The sequence below is a fragment of the Rutilus rutilus genome (genome assembly GCF_951802725.1).
Source record: "Rutilus rutilus genome assembly, chromosome: 21".
Taxonomy (NCBI): Eukaryota; Metazoa; Chordata; class Actinopteri; order Cypriniformes; family Leuciscidae; genus Rutilus; species Rutilus rutilus.
The window spans coordinates 1,634,234-1,651,824 of NC_140226.1; the positions used below are offsets into that span (position 1 = coordinate 1,634,234).

General features: G+C 39.1%; 1 protein-coding gene across 4 annotated transcripts in view; it reads left to right on the plus strand.

Annotated features, from left to right (window-relative positions):
- The first annotated feature begins 11,605 nt into the window (after window positions 1-11,605).
- The window catches only part of meis2a (Meis homeobox 2a), a 71,975-nt gene continuing 65,989 nt past the window's right edge, over window positions 11,606-17,591 (plus strand). The window contains exons 1-6 of one of the 4 annotated variants that reach the window (XM_084392909.1): window positions 11,606-12,485; window positions 12,763-12,980; window positions 13,476-13,617; window positions 13,851-13,901; window positions 14,321-14,371; window positions 14,836-14,985. In XM_084392909.1, the coding sequence (XP_084249035.1) occupies window positions 12,474-12,485; window positions 12,763-12,980; window positions 13,476-13,617; window positions 13,851-13,901; window positions 14,321-14,371; window positions 14,836-14,985 (624 nt within the window). In that variant the 5' untranslated portion in view covers window positions 11,606-12,473. Of the gene's footprint in view, window positions 12,486-12,533; window positions 12,657-12,762; window positions 12,981-13,475; window positions 13,618-13,850; window positions 13,902-14,320; window positions 14,372-14,835; window positions 14,986-17,591 lie in introns of those variants that run through there. The other 3 variants (XM_084392907.1, XM_084392910.1, XM_084392908.1) reach the window with 3 other exon arrangements.

A 17,591-nucleotide genomic window follows, 5' to 3' on the forward strand; every position in this document is an offset into this window, starting at 1 on the left:
TAACCTTTTAAACACAAACTTAACTGCAGACACTGAAATGACGTACACTGTGTGATACAGTACAAATATTTTGAGTGTCCCTCATTTTCCTATAAATAACCACGATTGTCCCGCATTTTCCTTTTCTGAAGTTGGCAACCCTACCACCTTCTGTGCTGTCTGTAAATAGTGTTGTTTTTTCTGATTGTATTCGACTGGAATGTGATATGCAACTACAATCGCTCATTTCATGATTGGGCAAATGTCTATTGTCCATTTATTACGAACTGATTGTTTGTTCTATACTGTTATTGGGAAGCGTCCTTGAGCTTGGGAAAGGCGCTATATAAATTAAACTTATTATTATTAAAGGAGCTGTATGTAAGAAATGTATTTCAATTAATCATAAAATGGCCCTGATATGTCACTAGACATTAAGAAATCATGTTCATTTCAAATACTCATATCACTGACAACAGTAGTCCGGCCAGGATATTGTCATTTAAAAAAGTGAAGTTGCAGCCCTGAACTGATGTTGATGTTGTCATGTTGTGTTTTGGCCTGAAGCGCCACCCTCCACCTATCTACCAATCACGAAGTCAGTAGTGTTTCGGCATCCGGGTTGCCAGCTCAGCTCTAGTTACCACAGCTGCAGCTACAAACGTTGGTGCTGGATCCTGCAGCCTATCTGGCAACCTCGAGTCAGGGGGGAGGGGGAGGGGATACACCGCTCTACAGTCATTTGAAAGTGATTGCAGTACCAGTTTTGGCCACAATCTTACATACGGCTCCTTTAACTTCTGCCTCATCCAATGACAGGAGTTGGGGGCGGGACTATCGGACAGATTGACCAATGACAGGAGTTGGGGGCGGGACTATCTGACTGATTGACCAATAACAGGAGTTGGGGGAGGGACTATCTGACTGATTGACTAATGACATGAGTTGGGGGCGGGACTATCTGACTGATTGACCAATGATAGGAGTTAGTGGCAGGACTATCTGACTGATTGACCAATGACAGAGAGGAGGAGAGTGTGCAGCAATCACATACTTCACATATAAACTGCTAAATATAGGCAAAAACCACAATGCAATTTGTTTGACTTAAATCCATTTATCCATCTATTCTCCAGGGAATATCCCAGTGTCTCTTGCCTGGATAATCCATCACAGAGTTGACTCTAATTTCTCATTGTGCTGTAACGTGATCTGATGTTTTTACCTCATGGATATTTCCCATCACGACTCTTACCTTGATCTCAGCAGAAGAGAGGAGGAGTGAGAGCGACAGAGAGTGGCGGAGAGGGAGATCTTTGAGGTGGTTTCATGAACCTTGAGGAAACATTCAGTGTGCTGTCAGGAACCATCAAACACACACCCTCCATAAACACACTCAAACATTCATGAGTTGTGTGAATGACACGTTTCCATCAGGTTTAAATATAGATTGAGTGTTCTGCTCAGTTTGGGTTATGATCTGGTTATGCTGGTTCTTCTTCTTCATGGGTTCCTGTTGACGGACCGAAGGGGTGCCATACACTCTCATGGTAATTCATAAATATTTTTTCCTAATTCGGTGGCATATTTGTACGTTTTTTTCTATGATCTGCTAACAAGGTTGGAGTTCTTACCAGAACCATGAAGTATGACCATATTATCCTGGTTCTGTCAACACTGCATTGGCTCCCTGTGTTTAATGTAAAAAAGATGTATAATTCATTGGCCTCTTTGGTTTATTGTATTACAGAGACAATAACTATTTTACATTTGTATTTTATAACAAATATTTGTTACTATTTCTTATTTGTTAAGCCAAGGAGACCGGAAATAACCCAGCACTTGAGTAAGACTTAATCAAGCAAGAGGGTGAATTTCACCCACTGGTTGGGTCAAATAAATGATCCAGAAATCTGGGTAAAATGGTAAAGCCCAGCACTTCATATCAGCCCAGCACGTGTTCTGTCTAATAAGGACCCAGCAGTGGGGTTAAGGTTGGGTTATTTTTCAACCCTGGAGTTTTTAGAGTGTAAACATTGTACAGATATTGCTGATTACCTACAAAGCACTAAATGGTTTAGCTCCGCAGTACTTGAGCGAGCTCTAACGCATTATAGTCCTTCACGTCTATTGCGATCTCAAAATTCCGGCCAGTTGATAATATCTAGAATATTAGATCCTAATGTAGAAATAGTAGATCCTTTTCCTATTTAGCACCAAAACTTTGGAACAGTCTTCCTAACATTGTCCGGGAAGCAGACACACTCTGTCAGTTCAAAGCTAGACTAAAAACACATCTCTTTGACCTAGCATACACATAACACATTATAGACTTCTATAATTCAATGTTAGGCTACATAGATCAGGTCAGCCGGAACTGGGAACACTTCCCATAAATCCTGATGTACTCGTTCCATCATAAGAAGAATGGCGTCTACGCTAATGTTAGTCTCTCTGTTTATCCCGAGGTTTACCGCAGTCCGCCGGATCCAGGCCGTTTCCAGATCTGACGAAGGAACTCATATGAAATCGCCAACTTGTTAAACAGTTTTACTTTTCCTAATCTAGTTGTCTAATAAACCTGCCGTTGTACGTAACGAATGTTGTTGGCTCTCCTTTTTTAATATAAGGTCTGCTAAATGCATAAATGTGAATGTTTTCTTTACTTTTGTCATTCCACAGTCAATGTTGAGTCTATTTCTAAAAGAGTGATGGGAAGGATCACATCTCGCTCTGTTCTTGGTTTATTACAGGCAATCCAGATGAAGGTTTGATGTGGAATCAGCACACATGCACTGTGACGTGTAGGAAAGTTCATTTTGTCGGCACCAAGGTCATGGTTTTGATTCCCAGAGAACACTAGAATGAGTAGAATAAAGGTGTGTGATCAATTACCTGAATTAAGGAAAATGTTTCATTCAAAGAAAATGCTGTATACACTGAATATGGAGTTACATCGCTAAGATTTTGACCCATTTTGGAGACTCCAATCAACGACCCCATTATTAATGCCTTATTCACCGGCGCTTATATTGCATTTGAAGACATAAAGTGGATGAATGTTCTGATGGAGGTTACAAACAGTATCGCACTGCTTTTACATCCGATGTCATCAATCACTCCATGAAACCTTTAAAAGTGAAGTGTAGCATGTGAACCGCTTGAAGGAGGTGGGAAAAAAAAACGTGCAGAAATGGGGTGGAAATATTTGAAAACGAGCGAGCGGCAACCGGGGAAGAAAAAAACCAGATGAAGAAGAAGCCAGCTTCGGAAAGAGAACAAAGTTTCCTTCAACAGAGCAGAAAAAGGCACCTGAATTTATTATTTCATCTTGGCATTTGACAGTTACTGCAGTGCCATCTTCTTATTCTGAGCGTGTCGTATTTTATTCATAAATCCAGAGGTGGAGGAGATGATGGTCGAGCAGAGCAGAGGAGAGGGAGACGGACCGGAGAGGAGAGGAGGAAAAAAAGAGAAAAGCGTGTAAAAGTTCTTTGTTTTGGCTTCAGGACCGCGCGCGTCCTGTGGGTGGCGCTGTTCCCGACGCGCCTAATGATGTACGGTTACGTTCGCCATCAGCTTTCAGGAGAGTCTGGAATCCTGGGACACGGTGAAGAAAGCCATTCATTAAATGTAAGACAGGTATGACATCCCACTTCAAGGCGTCTGCAGAAATATGTATGCAGGGGAGGGTTTTTCTCTTTTTTTGTGGTCATAGTGGGGAGGAGATGGCAAGTACAAAGCAACGCCTGGCTGTTTTTTGGAGATGACATAAAACTAGGAGGCAGGGAAATGGAGGCAGGAGACTGGAAAATAATGGCTAATGGAGGAATTTAGCCTGAGGCGCTGTGCCTGCTTTGCCTACTTCTGTATAACTAGTATATTTATAATTCAAATACATACCTTTAATAATTAACTACCACTGACTATTAAAGGAGAATACAAGATTGGGTGAAGAGACACTGACTGCATCAAGGAACAAAAGGATGATTCCATCAGTTGTGCCGGACCGTTGACAGCAGCGACTCCATTAGCCGTCAGATCAACACGGCTTGACGGATCCGCGCGGGTCGAGTCACGAATCACGCTTATTTCATGACGCCCAATCAACCTACACGTCCAGCAGAAGGGGTGCTTATTTACAGTCCCAGCGACGAGGGATTACTCAGGCCTGGATTCTGTGTTCGTTTAAAAGCTAAAAGTCCCTTGCAGACTCTCTGAGCTCATGCCTGTGTTATCATGTTGGTGGCTTTTATCTAAGATTCGGCTGCACACAGAATGATGAAAAATAGTAAGCGAACTCACAGAGGTCTAAGTGGTACAATCATCATTTATAATATTTACCATTGACGTTTAAGATTATGCACTCTTTCCTATACTGGGTTAAAAAGAATGGGTTAAAAACAACCCAATTTGGTGTAACTGGAGGAGTTGTAAAAACTGGGTTGTAAAAACAACCCAATCTGGACAGAACACATATAAGACAGAACACATAAGACAGATATAAGATATAAGACAGTGTTCTGTCTTATAAAAATATAAGACAGAACACATGTTGGGTTAATTTTACCCAGCAAATTGGGTTGTTGCTTTAACCCATAATACTGGGTTGATTCATTTTTACTGTAGTACTAGCTTTTTCTTCTTTTTTTACTGCATACATGAATTAATGTTTACGGGTTAACTTAAAATAAAAAATACTCCACACAAAACCACTGGTTTACATGATAATTCCTTTATTTCCATCATATTTGACAGTTTAGCACATTTTATATAGTTTTGAATACATACATCTGACCCAGGATCTGGGTAACACAAAAACTACCCAAACACTGAAAAAATAGCCCCAAAAAAAATGACCCAAAAGGCTCAACCCAGGATTTGGGTTGAAAAAATACGACTTTTTAGAGTGCGTCTACCAAAACAACACAAGTGTTTGTATATGTCTGTCATAAGTAATCGATAAACCACAAGCAGTTTATTAAAATGCTCCTCCGGTTACACGCTGAATATAGGTCATATTTCATTTTTGAAGCAGTGGAACTCATAATAAAATGTTAAAATGGTATAAATGTAAACATCACAGGAGATTTTCACAGAGCGATTTTCAAGAGACGCATTTAGAAAAGGAATTATATTCATATATCTGGCTTGGCTCATAATAAAACAGAATTTAATTCAGCTCTGTGTGCTTTTGTTACAGCGCTCGCGTCAATGCCTGCGCTGTTATTGAGGAGATTTTTATTCACCTTTAAATGACCCATAAAAATGTAATGAAAGAATATGGTATAAAGAAAGAAACGTGGCGAGCATCTGAACACTCAGGTTTCATTCATTTATTTTCAGGTTGTCTTCAAGAATTCATTTTTTTACAAGTCACAAACAAAAGACTGACCAGTTCAGAAAGACTCGTAACAGAACGGTCTTCTCGTAGAGAACGACACATGAAGAATCTGCAGAGGAAAAGCAAGCGTAAGCAAGCGTAAGTAAGTAGTGGACACTAGAAATCATCATGGCTGCTCCGAACGGCATCATCTGTATTTTCCACAAACAAAGAGCAACAAAACTGGAAAACATTTGCATATATGTGATAATAAGCTTGATCATTTGGAGGAGCCACATGTCAGGATATTCCTCTTTGATGTTGCTCATACATATTAAAAGTCCTCTGAGACATCGGGACCACTTGTGAATTGTGTCTGTTTAGTGCCCTGGTGTGTGTGTGTGTGTGTGTGTGTTTTGCATTGCTAATAGACTTTTAGTTTACTCGCACAATTATAGTACAGTAATTCACAATTGCTTAATAGTAGTATGGGGATTCGGAAGTTGCACTGGGAAATTTCATTAAAGTCACGCATTTCTTCATTTTCAATGGTGAGTACACTGCGGTTTACAGGATGATTGAACATTAAATCTTTAATACTGCTGATGTTTGATGACATAAAGAACACAGTTATGCAAGATCATTGTAGTTTCATTCCACTACAGAAACACAGGAAAAACATGAGCATCACATGAGTGTGTTCACACACACCTGCACTGCTGTGTTCAGAGAGCGAGCGGTTTGATGGTGAATCAAGCGCCTGTACTGGTTTCCCATCAGCTCCTGACAGTCTGTCGAGTGTTCAGCCACAGGCCAGAACACAACACACACCACAACTCTCTTCACACGCAAACTTTGACAAGTTTTGACGTGTGGCTTTTCTCTGTGTAGATTCACACATGGGCCTACACACACCTATAGACATGCCTCCATACGTGTGTGTGCGGGATCTGAATTAACCAGAAGGTTTTTTATTTCTCGCCTAGGCTTTTATTTCTTCACACCCCAATTATCTTTTCTTTGGGATAATTCTCTCTCTTCCTGTCCGTTCGCAAGCTCAAACGCAGAGACGTTTTACTTCTTCACAACTCTCAATAATTCATGGCCTGTGTGAATATTTACATGTAAAGTATCCCTCCGAGCCGGAGGAGACAGGCATGTTTATAATGTTAAACACTTAAACGTCCCACCAGACTGGATTTAGATTCCAACAGTTTTGCACACCAACGGGGCCTTTGCTTTTTCTTTTTTTTACTTGTATTGCTTTATCAGTGTATTGTGACTGAATAAATGACAGCTCATCGAGATGCAGCCGAGTGTGTTTCATGATTCATGCAGCATTTGAGTAAAAACCTGTTCAATACATTTTACAAGCATTATTTGATTTCATTTTTTGGTGCAATGACACTAGAAGCAGCATCTATAGTTATAAAGCTGCAATAAAAGCTATACTATAATGTATTTGGTAACACTTTATTCTACTGTGCCATTGTTTCGTGTGTCCCTGTGGTATTTACATGTAGTTAATTATTATTACTCAGAACTTAAATGTATAAATTACACTGTAATACTGACACCTTAAAATAAAGTGTAACTCACGTGTCCTTGTTACACGTTACACATGTTACTGTTGTAATAACTATAAATTGTGCATAATTACATGCAATTAACCCTAAACCAAACCCTAATTCTACCCTAACCCTACAGTAAGTGCATGTAGTTAATTATTATTACACTGTAACAATGACACCATAAAATAAAGTGTAACCCACTTTATTTTTAGGTGTAGTTGCACGTTACATGTAATTACTATAGTAATAACAGTAAATTAAACCCTAAACCAAGCCCTAAGCCTATAAATACATATACTCAGTTCTGTGTGTGTAATTACACTCTAACAATGTCACCTAAAAAAAAAAAGTGCAACCACTTTTTTTTTTAATTCTTTTTTTTTTATAAATCTAAATATCTGGTTACACTTTATTTTAAGGTGTCATTGTTACAGTGTAATTATATATTTAAGTTCTGAGTAATATTAATTATGTACTTACTATAGGGTTAGGGTAGGATTAGGGTTTGGTTGAGGGTTAGTTGCATGTAATTATGCATAATTTACTGTTATTACTATAAGTACATGTAACATATGTAACAAGGACACTGTAAAATAAAGTGTTACGCTTTATTTTACAGTGTCCTTGTTACACACATTACATGTTCTTACTGTAGTAATAATAACAGTAAATGAAACCCTAAACCAAGCCCTAAGCCTAAAAATAAAGCGCAACCACATTTTTCATTAGTATAAATGTAAATATAGTTATATGTAATGTTGCTATAGAAGTCTAGCGTGTGTGTGTGGATGTGGGTGTGGGTGTGTGTGTGTGTCACGGTGGAACTGGAGGCCAGCACAAAGATGAAACTGTAAGTGCTGTCACATCCTCAGTGTGTGTGTGTGTGTGTGTGTGTGTCTCATGCGTCTCATGCGTCTCTTATGTAGATCTGGGTCTCCCGCTCCTCTTTGATACTTCACACTGTATTTGAGTCACTGGTCCCAGTGTTTGACAGTGTGTGGTAATTACCTGGCTCTCTGCTTGATCATGTAAACTCCCAGAACCAGAGAGATGCAGTCAAATGGGGAGATGTAAGGAAAACAAAACAACAACAAAGATGGCAACGGCATTCTTTTTTTTAACACGTTTCAAATGTGGATTTTACACCTTTAATTTGAACAGTGGAAACGGAAAACAGTTTCTTCTTAACACGCGCTGTGTATGTCGGGTATTTGTTTAAATAGCGGAAAATCATCAGTCCTGAGGGGCACATAATAACTCTGCATAATGACTGAACCTGCACGCGGAGAGGGGAACGCTTCTGTACGGCAGATATACCTACACTTGCATCCAATTACTAATAGAAGCCGTTAAAGATATGATTTTGTCCTCTATTCTAGAAGCGAATGATTAGCGCTAATGAGCTGTCAGTGACGTCAGAGGGCGTGGCTCGTGTTTCATTACTGTTGACAAGCCCTCGCGATTTCTCTAAATCTGCGCGTGCGAAACTTTAACGCGCGTTCCTTTTAAAACTATTTATACTATTTTTGTGAAGATATGAGAAGAAATCTTAGATGAATCGGGTCTTCAAAAAATATGATTAATTCTTTATATGTAGGCCTGTTCTGTCAGCACACAGACTGCTATTTCTCATATTTAGGGTTAGAGGTAATGACTCAAACTCAGAAACGGGAAAAGCAAATCTGACCTAATCGGGAAAAATACTAGCAAGTCTTTCTGCGTGTTCCGTTTCGCGCGGGACATTACCGGCATGATTGTAAATTAAAGGTGTTGGTGATGATTATAATCTAAAGGTGTCAGAGCTTTAAGCCTCTTAAAACACACAGGGCGAGCGACAGAAATAACACATTATTAGCCAAGATCATTAATAACCACGCATTTCTGCGTTTTAATATTCTTCTGGTGGACACAGAAACAGTTTATATTTAAGATATATGCAAAATGAGATGCTTTACAAAAGTTGTCCTGGTTTCAGTCAGCGCTAATGATTTATTTTTTATTTAGGCTAATGTTTGTTTGTTTGTTTATGTTGCTTGTTCGTTTATTAATCATATTCGACAAATATAGGCTATGCTACTGTTTTATTTTATTTAGTAACACAAGGATTATATATATATATATATATATATATATATATATATATATATATATATATATATATATAAGCTAGCCTACAGTTTTTATCTTTTATAGCCTAGGCCTATCCTATATATTTGTCAAATATTTGCATTTCCAAACTATATGGCGAGGAGGACAATAATAACAAAACGCATGGAATAGCCTACTTCTATTGCAAGACAATAATTATAGGTATTTTTATTTTATCTATCAGGGATGAAATATATATTTCCCATCGTTAAATTAACGGATTTAACCAGGAAAACTGACACGTGAAAAATAATCGCGTAATTTTAAAATTAAAGTTCTCTAATTGTAGAACATAATGCGGAACATTAAAAATTAGATAGTGTAAACACTATAATTTACGAAACAAAAACGAATAAAAACAACCAATTTTTTTTTTTTTTTTTTTATGGCAAACTCTTGGTAATCTCTGTTTATTTCGCTCTTCGGAACTGCCAACTGGCAAGCTTTGTTTATTAAATATAATTCATTCGAAACAAACTGTGTTTGTATATGTTTTTTTTTTATCAGTGTTTATTTTTATTTCTATTTTTATTTAACTTCACTTTCCACAGGATTGCAGAGAGTCGCATCATTGATCCGGAAGGTGTCGCTAAAGAGCTGCAGAAACACACACACACACACACACACACGCACACACTCTCACAGTGCCGTGAGAATAACGCCACTGAGCAGCCATGAAGGAGAAGACTCCTTTCACACAGAAGAATTTACAGTTCCTCTCGAAACTTCTCCACACACTGGATGTGCTCAGACTGATGACATGATCCTGAGGTCAGAGAGAGTTTAAGCTGAGCTAGAGCAGTAAACACAGGAATAATGTGCCTAACAGAAACACTTCAGAAGAAAGAGCCTGAAAACGACGGAACATTTGCAAATACGGATGATTAATCTAGAAATCATATAAATGTTTTTTATTTTTTTATTTTATTCCCCTGAATGTTTAAAGTTGAGCAAATTAAAGGCGCGAATATTGTAATGTGCGCGAATGTGTATTCGAGCGACATGCGACCTGTTGTTCCGTAGAAATCTGTTAAAGGCTAGTTCGGGCATTGCCTATTTCAATTACATTTTTTAGAACGAAATTAAATAGCATTAAATAATTCTGAATGACCCGAAGCCTTAACAAATGAGATCTAGATAGTTGTTAGGATAACATAACTCAGGTTATTTCGCATAGGCTAACCAGAAATAGATATGCATCTGAATGATATTCTACATTTAGATTATATTTTATGTTATGATTTCCATTTAAAAAAAAAAAAACAATTTGTAAACAGTGAGAGGTTATGTAAAAGTGTTTGTGTACATGTATTGTCGGCCGCAGCTGGGCAGAGACACCGAGAGCTTTAACCCTAAAATGACCTCAATCTGACACCAGATGAAATGTTCCCGGCTGTTAAAGCGGATCACATTCACAACACTGATTCCTGCTCTTCTTCTCTGTTTCTCTCCACACAGGAGTTTGTTCAGTCGGTGGGTAAAAAAAATAAAACATAAAAAATAAATATTTTATTTCATGCATATTAACATAGACATAAACATTTTTGAGAGCGTGTTTTCCGTGTTAAGTTTCTTTTCAGCGCGATCATTAGCCGTTGTGTCGGGAAACACTGCGAGTTTTATATCTAAAAACCGGTGTAATTAAAACTGAAAAGGAACGGCTAGCCTACTCTTCAAAATTGTATTTAACCAAAGCGAAAATATACATGCATTTTCCTCAAGGTAGTGATTTATTGCATGATTTTGAGTGTTTAAATTTGCACGCCTTATTAAAGTTCTAGTTGTTGAAATCTTTTTTTTCCTGCAGTGATCGCTCTTTCCCTGCTGATTTCTATAAGTGTGAGATATGCACTTACCCGTGTCTCGGCTCAGGCGTGTGTGTGCACACAGAAGTGCTCGCACTCTTCCTCTTCCTCGCGATGATGATGATGATGATGAAGCACTGGTCACTCAGCGCGCGCTGTGTGTCCACTCGCTAGTGCACACTGAACCCTCTCACTCCCTCCCTCTCTCATAAACACAGTTGCATTTATGAATCCGCTTTAATTGCTGTCTTCATTGTAACCCGAGGTTCGGGTGAGTGTGTTTCTGACCTCGTGTGTTGAGTTCTGCTCGATCTCCACCAGCGCGTGAACATTTCAACAACAAAACAACAGCTCTAAATGTAGACATTTATGTAAAAAGCGATCGATGGACGCTGATGTCACGATGTGGGCTATATGTTCATTGATGAGGAGTGTTTTAAGGGTCTGTTTGTGGTTTTAGGGGCCACATCTGTAGCACGATCAATACCCTCGCTCCTCCTCTGAAACTTCAGGCCTTCTCATGATTGATGATCTCGGGCTCTTTGAGAATTGAGCAGCGCGATGCACGGATCGCATTTCAATCTACAAACGCGATTGGACTAAAAGACACTTTCAATAAAACATCTTTTTTTTTTTTTTTTTTTTTTTTTTTTTGCTCTCTTCACGTTATTTTAAAAGTTCACTTTATTAAAAAAAAAAAAAAAAAAAAGCGTCAATAATCATTTGAACTCTTCGTGCCTTGCACATAACACGGGATTTGACACTCGATATCAGTTGCATGCGCAACGCATTACCCGAAGTCGAGTTTTTCCTTTTGTGCGTTAAAGACAGTGTTTGCACGCGGTGAATGCGCGTGGCTCCCCCCCTCGCGCACCGGACGCTCGCTCACCTCGCGTCGCGTCGCTCGCCTCGCGCAGGGTTTGGCGTGGAGCTCGCGCAGGACTGGCTGTGCTCAGCGCCACTTCCGGTTTCCGTCATTTCATTCTCCCGCCGATGCGCGCGGCTCGACTCTCTGCGTTGTATAAGCGCGCGAGCGTCCGACCTGCCAACACACACTGACACTCACTCATCTCACACCGCGCGCGCGAGAGCGAGGGACCGCCGCGTTTTTTAAAAAACTCTTCTCTTTCCCCTTCTTCTTTTTTTTTTTTTTTTTTTTTTTTTTTTTTAATACAGTAGTAATAAAACAAGAAAGCGGACCGGAGGCATAAAGAAGACAGGGACTTGTGGGATGAAAACGGGGCTAAAAAGATTCATCCTCTCTTGAACATCATCATCACCAACCATCATTCATTCATTACCTTGACAACCTCTGGCTTTGATTGACAGCTGGAGTGGCAAAAAGCCATGAGACACGACAGTTTAGTTACATGCAGGTTGTTGATGGGCCGGCTGTAACCTTCAGTTTTGGTGCTTGACTTTTTTTTTTTTCCTTTCTTTTCTGGGGGGCAAAGAGAAAAAGAAGAAGAAGAAGAAGAATTGCAAAAACTCTTCCCGATGCCTGCGCTCTTTCTCAGCCATATTCTGGAGAATAGGAGAATTCGGCGAGTTGCTTGAAAACGGGATCTTTGCGGCGCGTGAGTTTGTGAGCGGACTGGGAAATTAAATCTACGACACAGATCCAGAGGTTTATTGGAGCGCAGGCTGATGGCGCAAAGGGTAGGTTTCAAATCTCCAACACTCACCTCCACTAACACACGATCTATCACAGGCCTCGACTGTCTGTCTGTCGCCAAAACCACTTCAGTCTGACGCACTTTGTTGGGAATATTCTCCGCGCGAGACACGCGTTATACTCTCTTCGGGAAACACAACTTTACCATGTTTTTGGTAATTACGCGCGGCAAACTTTGCCCTCGCGCGACGCTTTTCTTCTCGTTTTCCCAGTTTTCACGCGTGTGTTTGTGCTCTTCTTGACCCTCTGCTTCTCTTCCAGTACGATGAGCTGGCTCACTACGGCGGCATGGACGGGGTCGGGATGTACGGGGACCCTCACGCGCCGCGGCCGCTGCCGCAGGTCCACCACCTGAACCACGGACCCCCGCTCCACGGCCAGCACTACGGCACGCACGCCCCGCATCCCAACGTCATGCCCGGCAGCATGGGCTCGGCTGTCAACGACGTGCTAAAGAGGGATAAAGATCAAATTTACGGGTGAGTTATAGATATTCTATCGGATCCGGGAATTCCTCCGCTCGCGGTTCCTCTTTCCCGTAATAGTTTGCCAGAACTTTAATAGTAGCGTATACGGGGCTTTGCCAGAAATGCTGGCACTATTTTAGGGAATACTATACATTTCACTTTGCTTTTTGCATTTATTTGTATGCCTTTTTTTTCTTTTTTTCTTTTGAAAACCTCTTGACGTTCTGCATTTTAGAGCGTTCGCTCGCAGCGTTATTTTCACTCGAGTTTAAAATCACCCGATGTGATCGCGACTCTCGTTGAGTGGAAATGCAGTTTAATATTTAATTAGTCAGTATTGTTTAAATTGCCCATTAAACTGCATTTACTACTATCTGAATGTGATTGTGAACGGAAGCCGCTGAGCTGAATTTCCCCCGTCGCGCTCGGACTAATACTCTCACACACACTGTTCCTCGCGTGTTTCCCCGGTGAAGTGCTCTGATCTCGGTGTGTGTGTTTCTGCAGTCACCCTCTGTTCCCTCTGCTGGCTCTGGTGTTTGAGAAGTGTGAGCTGGCCACATGCACTCCTCGCGAGCCCGGGGTGGCCGGAGGAGATGTGTGTTCCTCGGACTCCTTCAACGAGGACATCGCTGTCTTCGCGAAACAGGTCTCACATCTACTTAAAACATGCAAACAAACACAGATACAAGTCATAGTTTCATTTTATGAACCATCACTATATTTCCATCAATACACTAAGCGGCTGCATTTAACCTGATTCGTAAAGATTGCGATTTTAATGCATCTTTCATTAAAACCCGATTATTAAATTGCTGCACATTTCTCATCGATTGTTATTAACCCCGATTTTGTGTGTGTGTGTGTGTGTGTGTGTTTTAGGTCCGCGCTGAAAAACCTTTATTTTCTTCAAATCCAGAATTGGATAATTTGGTAAGATAACACATCAGCACTGCTTGTCTTCACTACAGCCCTGCAATCCACTTCTCTTAAATTAGTCTCACTGTTTTTTTTTTCTTTTCTCGAGACTATATTTTTTTTTGCATCGGATCTGGAGATAGTGAAAGTAAATACGAAGGGATTTGATGTGTGTCAGGAGTGTTTGAGGTGGAAAAGTCCCTCATTAGGGCTGAAATCACCATCAACCCCTTCACACTTTACTCAGGCACATGAAAAAAAAAAAAGAAATATCAAAAATAATTACTTATTATTTCTCAAGCACATTATTAACTCTCCAATTATTTCTTAATATTGGGATGGTTTCTGTTCACTACAATTCATTATGTTGCTAACGAATATTAACATGAAAACATAAAGAAGGGATACAGCTAACGATGCATTTCTCTTCACAGATGATACAAGCCATACAAGTATTACGGTTTCATCTTTTGGAGTTAGAAAAGGTAATCTTTTATTGATTTGGATTGATTTACTTTTAGAAATAATTTGGATGAATTTACTGCGCTCATCACCAATCTGTGATTCTTTTTATTTTAATGTTTTTTATGAATTTATAATTCAGATTTGGCACTTCTTGATATAATGAAAAATAAAATAAACGATATTATTTGACAAAATTACCCCGAACGTAGATTGCTATTGAAACAATTAATTATAATTCATAATAATTATTCTATAGTCAGTCGATGTTAGTTTAAACGGGATATGACAAAAATATTTATTTCAAATGAATGAATAATTTCACGGACAAGTTATAGTCGGTGCGAGATATTTGCTGGTTTATTTTAGTCAATGAACTTGTTGAGTGTGTCTCTGGAGAATCATTTGCATTGCTGTATTTCTCAGTAGTTTTCCTCTTTTTTGCGCTGATTTGTGAAAGAGTTGTTCTGTCTTTCCTCTGCTCAAGGTGCACGAACTCTGCGATAACTTCTGCCATCGGTACATCAGCTGTTTGAAAGGGAAAATGCCCATAGATTTAGTGATTGATGAACGGGATGGAAGCTCAAAATCAGACCATGAGGAACTCTCGGGATCTTCCACTAACTTAGCCGATCATGTAAGTAACCGCTGGGTTCATTGTTTCTGCGCTGAATACACTACAATAGCATACTAATGTGAGATATAAAATATGCCGTGAGATTAGAGATCTTTAAATCAGCTTGAATGATCAAATAAACTGTGCTGAGAGTGTCACGCGATTCTTCTGGCGTGTTTATGGTATAGGCCCTATATCTGATATTTGAAATTATTGCTGGTCTTTGGTGTCGCTACTATCATGTGTTTTATATTTCGGTATGTGTGTATCATTTGGGCTGTTGTTGTACATAATGATCTCGAATTGCACATGATTGCTTTAAACAAATGAATGACTTGGCGTTATATTTGAGTAGGCTGGATGCCGTTATGAACACTATTATGTTTAAAGTATTGGACAGTGGTGTGCTTCCCCGTAGTTTGCAATGATGATGTTGGTAATGTGTTTAATTGTCTCTTAGCTATTGATTTTTTTTTTTAGTTGTGGTTTGAGTCCATTTTACAGGCCCGATCTCCATTACAGTCAATCCAACTATGAATCTTTATATTTAAAATGACATCGGCTTTGTTTAAATGTGTTGATATCGATGTTGCATATCAAATGTTGGTGAAAGTTTTCTGCGTCGTGTAGTCATGAGTCTCGTGCATGTGTCGAGGATCGGGATATATGGATATATAGAGATTCATATGCAGATTTCAGCATCTGTACGGCATTCAAATGAATCAACTGAATTAATCGATTAAAAACCGGGAGAAACATTCAAACAATCATTTAAATCCTCATACTCATCCCCACTTAACTCACTTCGAGTGTAATTTTTTTTTTTGAAAATAAGACACGCTGTGCTGTTTGTTATTGGGCTCATTTTAATCATGACAAAATAAAAAAAGTCATTTCATCGGAACACAGACCGAGCCTCGAGAATGCATCGAGTTTGCGTTCGAATTTCCCTTTACGTCATTTTTTCGAACGCTTTGTTGCCTAGAATTTCTTTCGGTTTATCACTGAAAACATGGTTATATCTCGCGCGCGCCATTATCTTACATCGCTAGAACTGCAGATGATTTCAGCTGGAGGAACACTGTGAGCTTTAATATTTATCTGACTGTTTGTGAAGGCTATTTTTTTATCGGCGGTGTGTGTAAATGTGTGTGTGTGTTTTGAGGTCCAAACGTTACATTTGCATAGCGTGCACGAGCATACGTGTTAATGAGAATAAATGATGTGTGTTGCCTGTTGCTGCTCCACATCCTTCATAAACACACACTGTCCTGATGCTCAGAAACTATTGCGATTATATTACTAAATCTAAATAAATTACAGTGATTAGATTCCTCAAAATCATATGGGTCTTGCACTTTATCATATGGTGTTTGAGGACAGCAGTTTGATAGTTTGAAATGCAGATTTATTTAGGTAGTACCTATCTCATCCTTTTTTTTTTTTTTTTTGCTTTGATATGCATTTTTAATATATTTTGCCTGAGGCTACATCATTTGGTGAAAGTTGCTTTGCTGGGGATGAAGGACATGCCTTGTGCTCTCTCTCTCTCTCTCTCTCTCTCTCTCTCTCTCACACACACTCTCTCTCTGTCTCTCTCTCTCTCTCTCTCTCTCTCTCTCTCTCTCTGCTGGCACTTGACTATTGAATATTACATATTTGTATTGTGCTGTCAGAGTGTGCAAGGCCTTTGTCAGGAGATCCAGCTCATCCTACTGTTATAATAAAATAAAAGTTTCCACCTCATTTTCTTAAAGGTTTTTTTTTTTTTTTTTTTTTTATATAATAGAAATGATATGTGCCTCTGTTGGCTAAATCTAGCAAATAATCTGTACTAATTTACATTTGAACACATTTTGCCGTGTGCAGTTTCTCTGTGTTCTCAGTGCGGGCTGTGTCGTTCGTTCGGCATCTCTGTTTCTTCAATTATTTGTGGCTGTCAGTAGTTTTTAAGTTGATTATAAATAAGCTAGATATATAAGACGCATATATATAAAAACACATATTTCCCATGAGAGTGCCGTAGATATCTATACAGTATAGTGTTAATATGATAATGTTGGTGAATGAAGCTTCATGTGTGTAGATCACAGGTCATTCTGTCTGATCAGTGTTCACGTCTGGACACACACTCACTTGTTGCTGTGCTTCTGCCTCTGTGTGTGTGTGTGTTCTCCTCTTCAGAATGATTCAGATAGGGTTTAAGAAAAGGTTCTGTGTGGAAGTGTAAAGGGTTCCGTCGGGAGCTTCATATATATATATATATAACCTTTTACGGGTTCCATCATGGCATCATTTTATGGATTTAGCTGTAATTAATTATTTATTTTTTTAATTCATACTTAATTTTGCAAACTAAACAACTCGTAAACATACTTTATCAGTAGAAAAAATGTAAATCACCCGTTAAACGTGAAAGTAATGCAGTCATGTAAGACATTTCTCTTTATATTGAACCTTTTTGGATCATTTTATGGATGTAGCTTTAATTTTATGAATTAAACAGCTCGTAAACATACGATAAATCAAGAAAAAAATCAAAATCACCTGTTAAACGTGAAAGTCATGTAAGACATTTCTCCTTATATTGAAGGTGTTTTGCATGAACGAGAACCCTATAGTTCTAC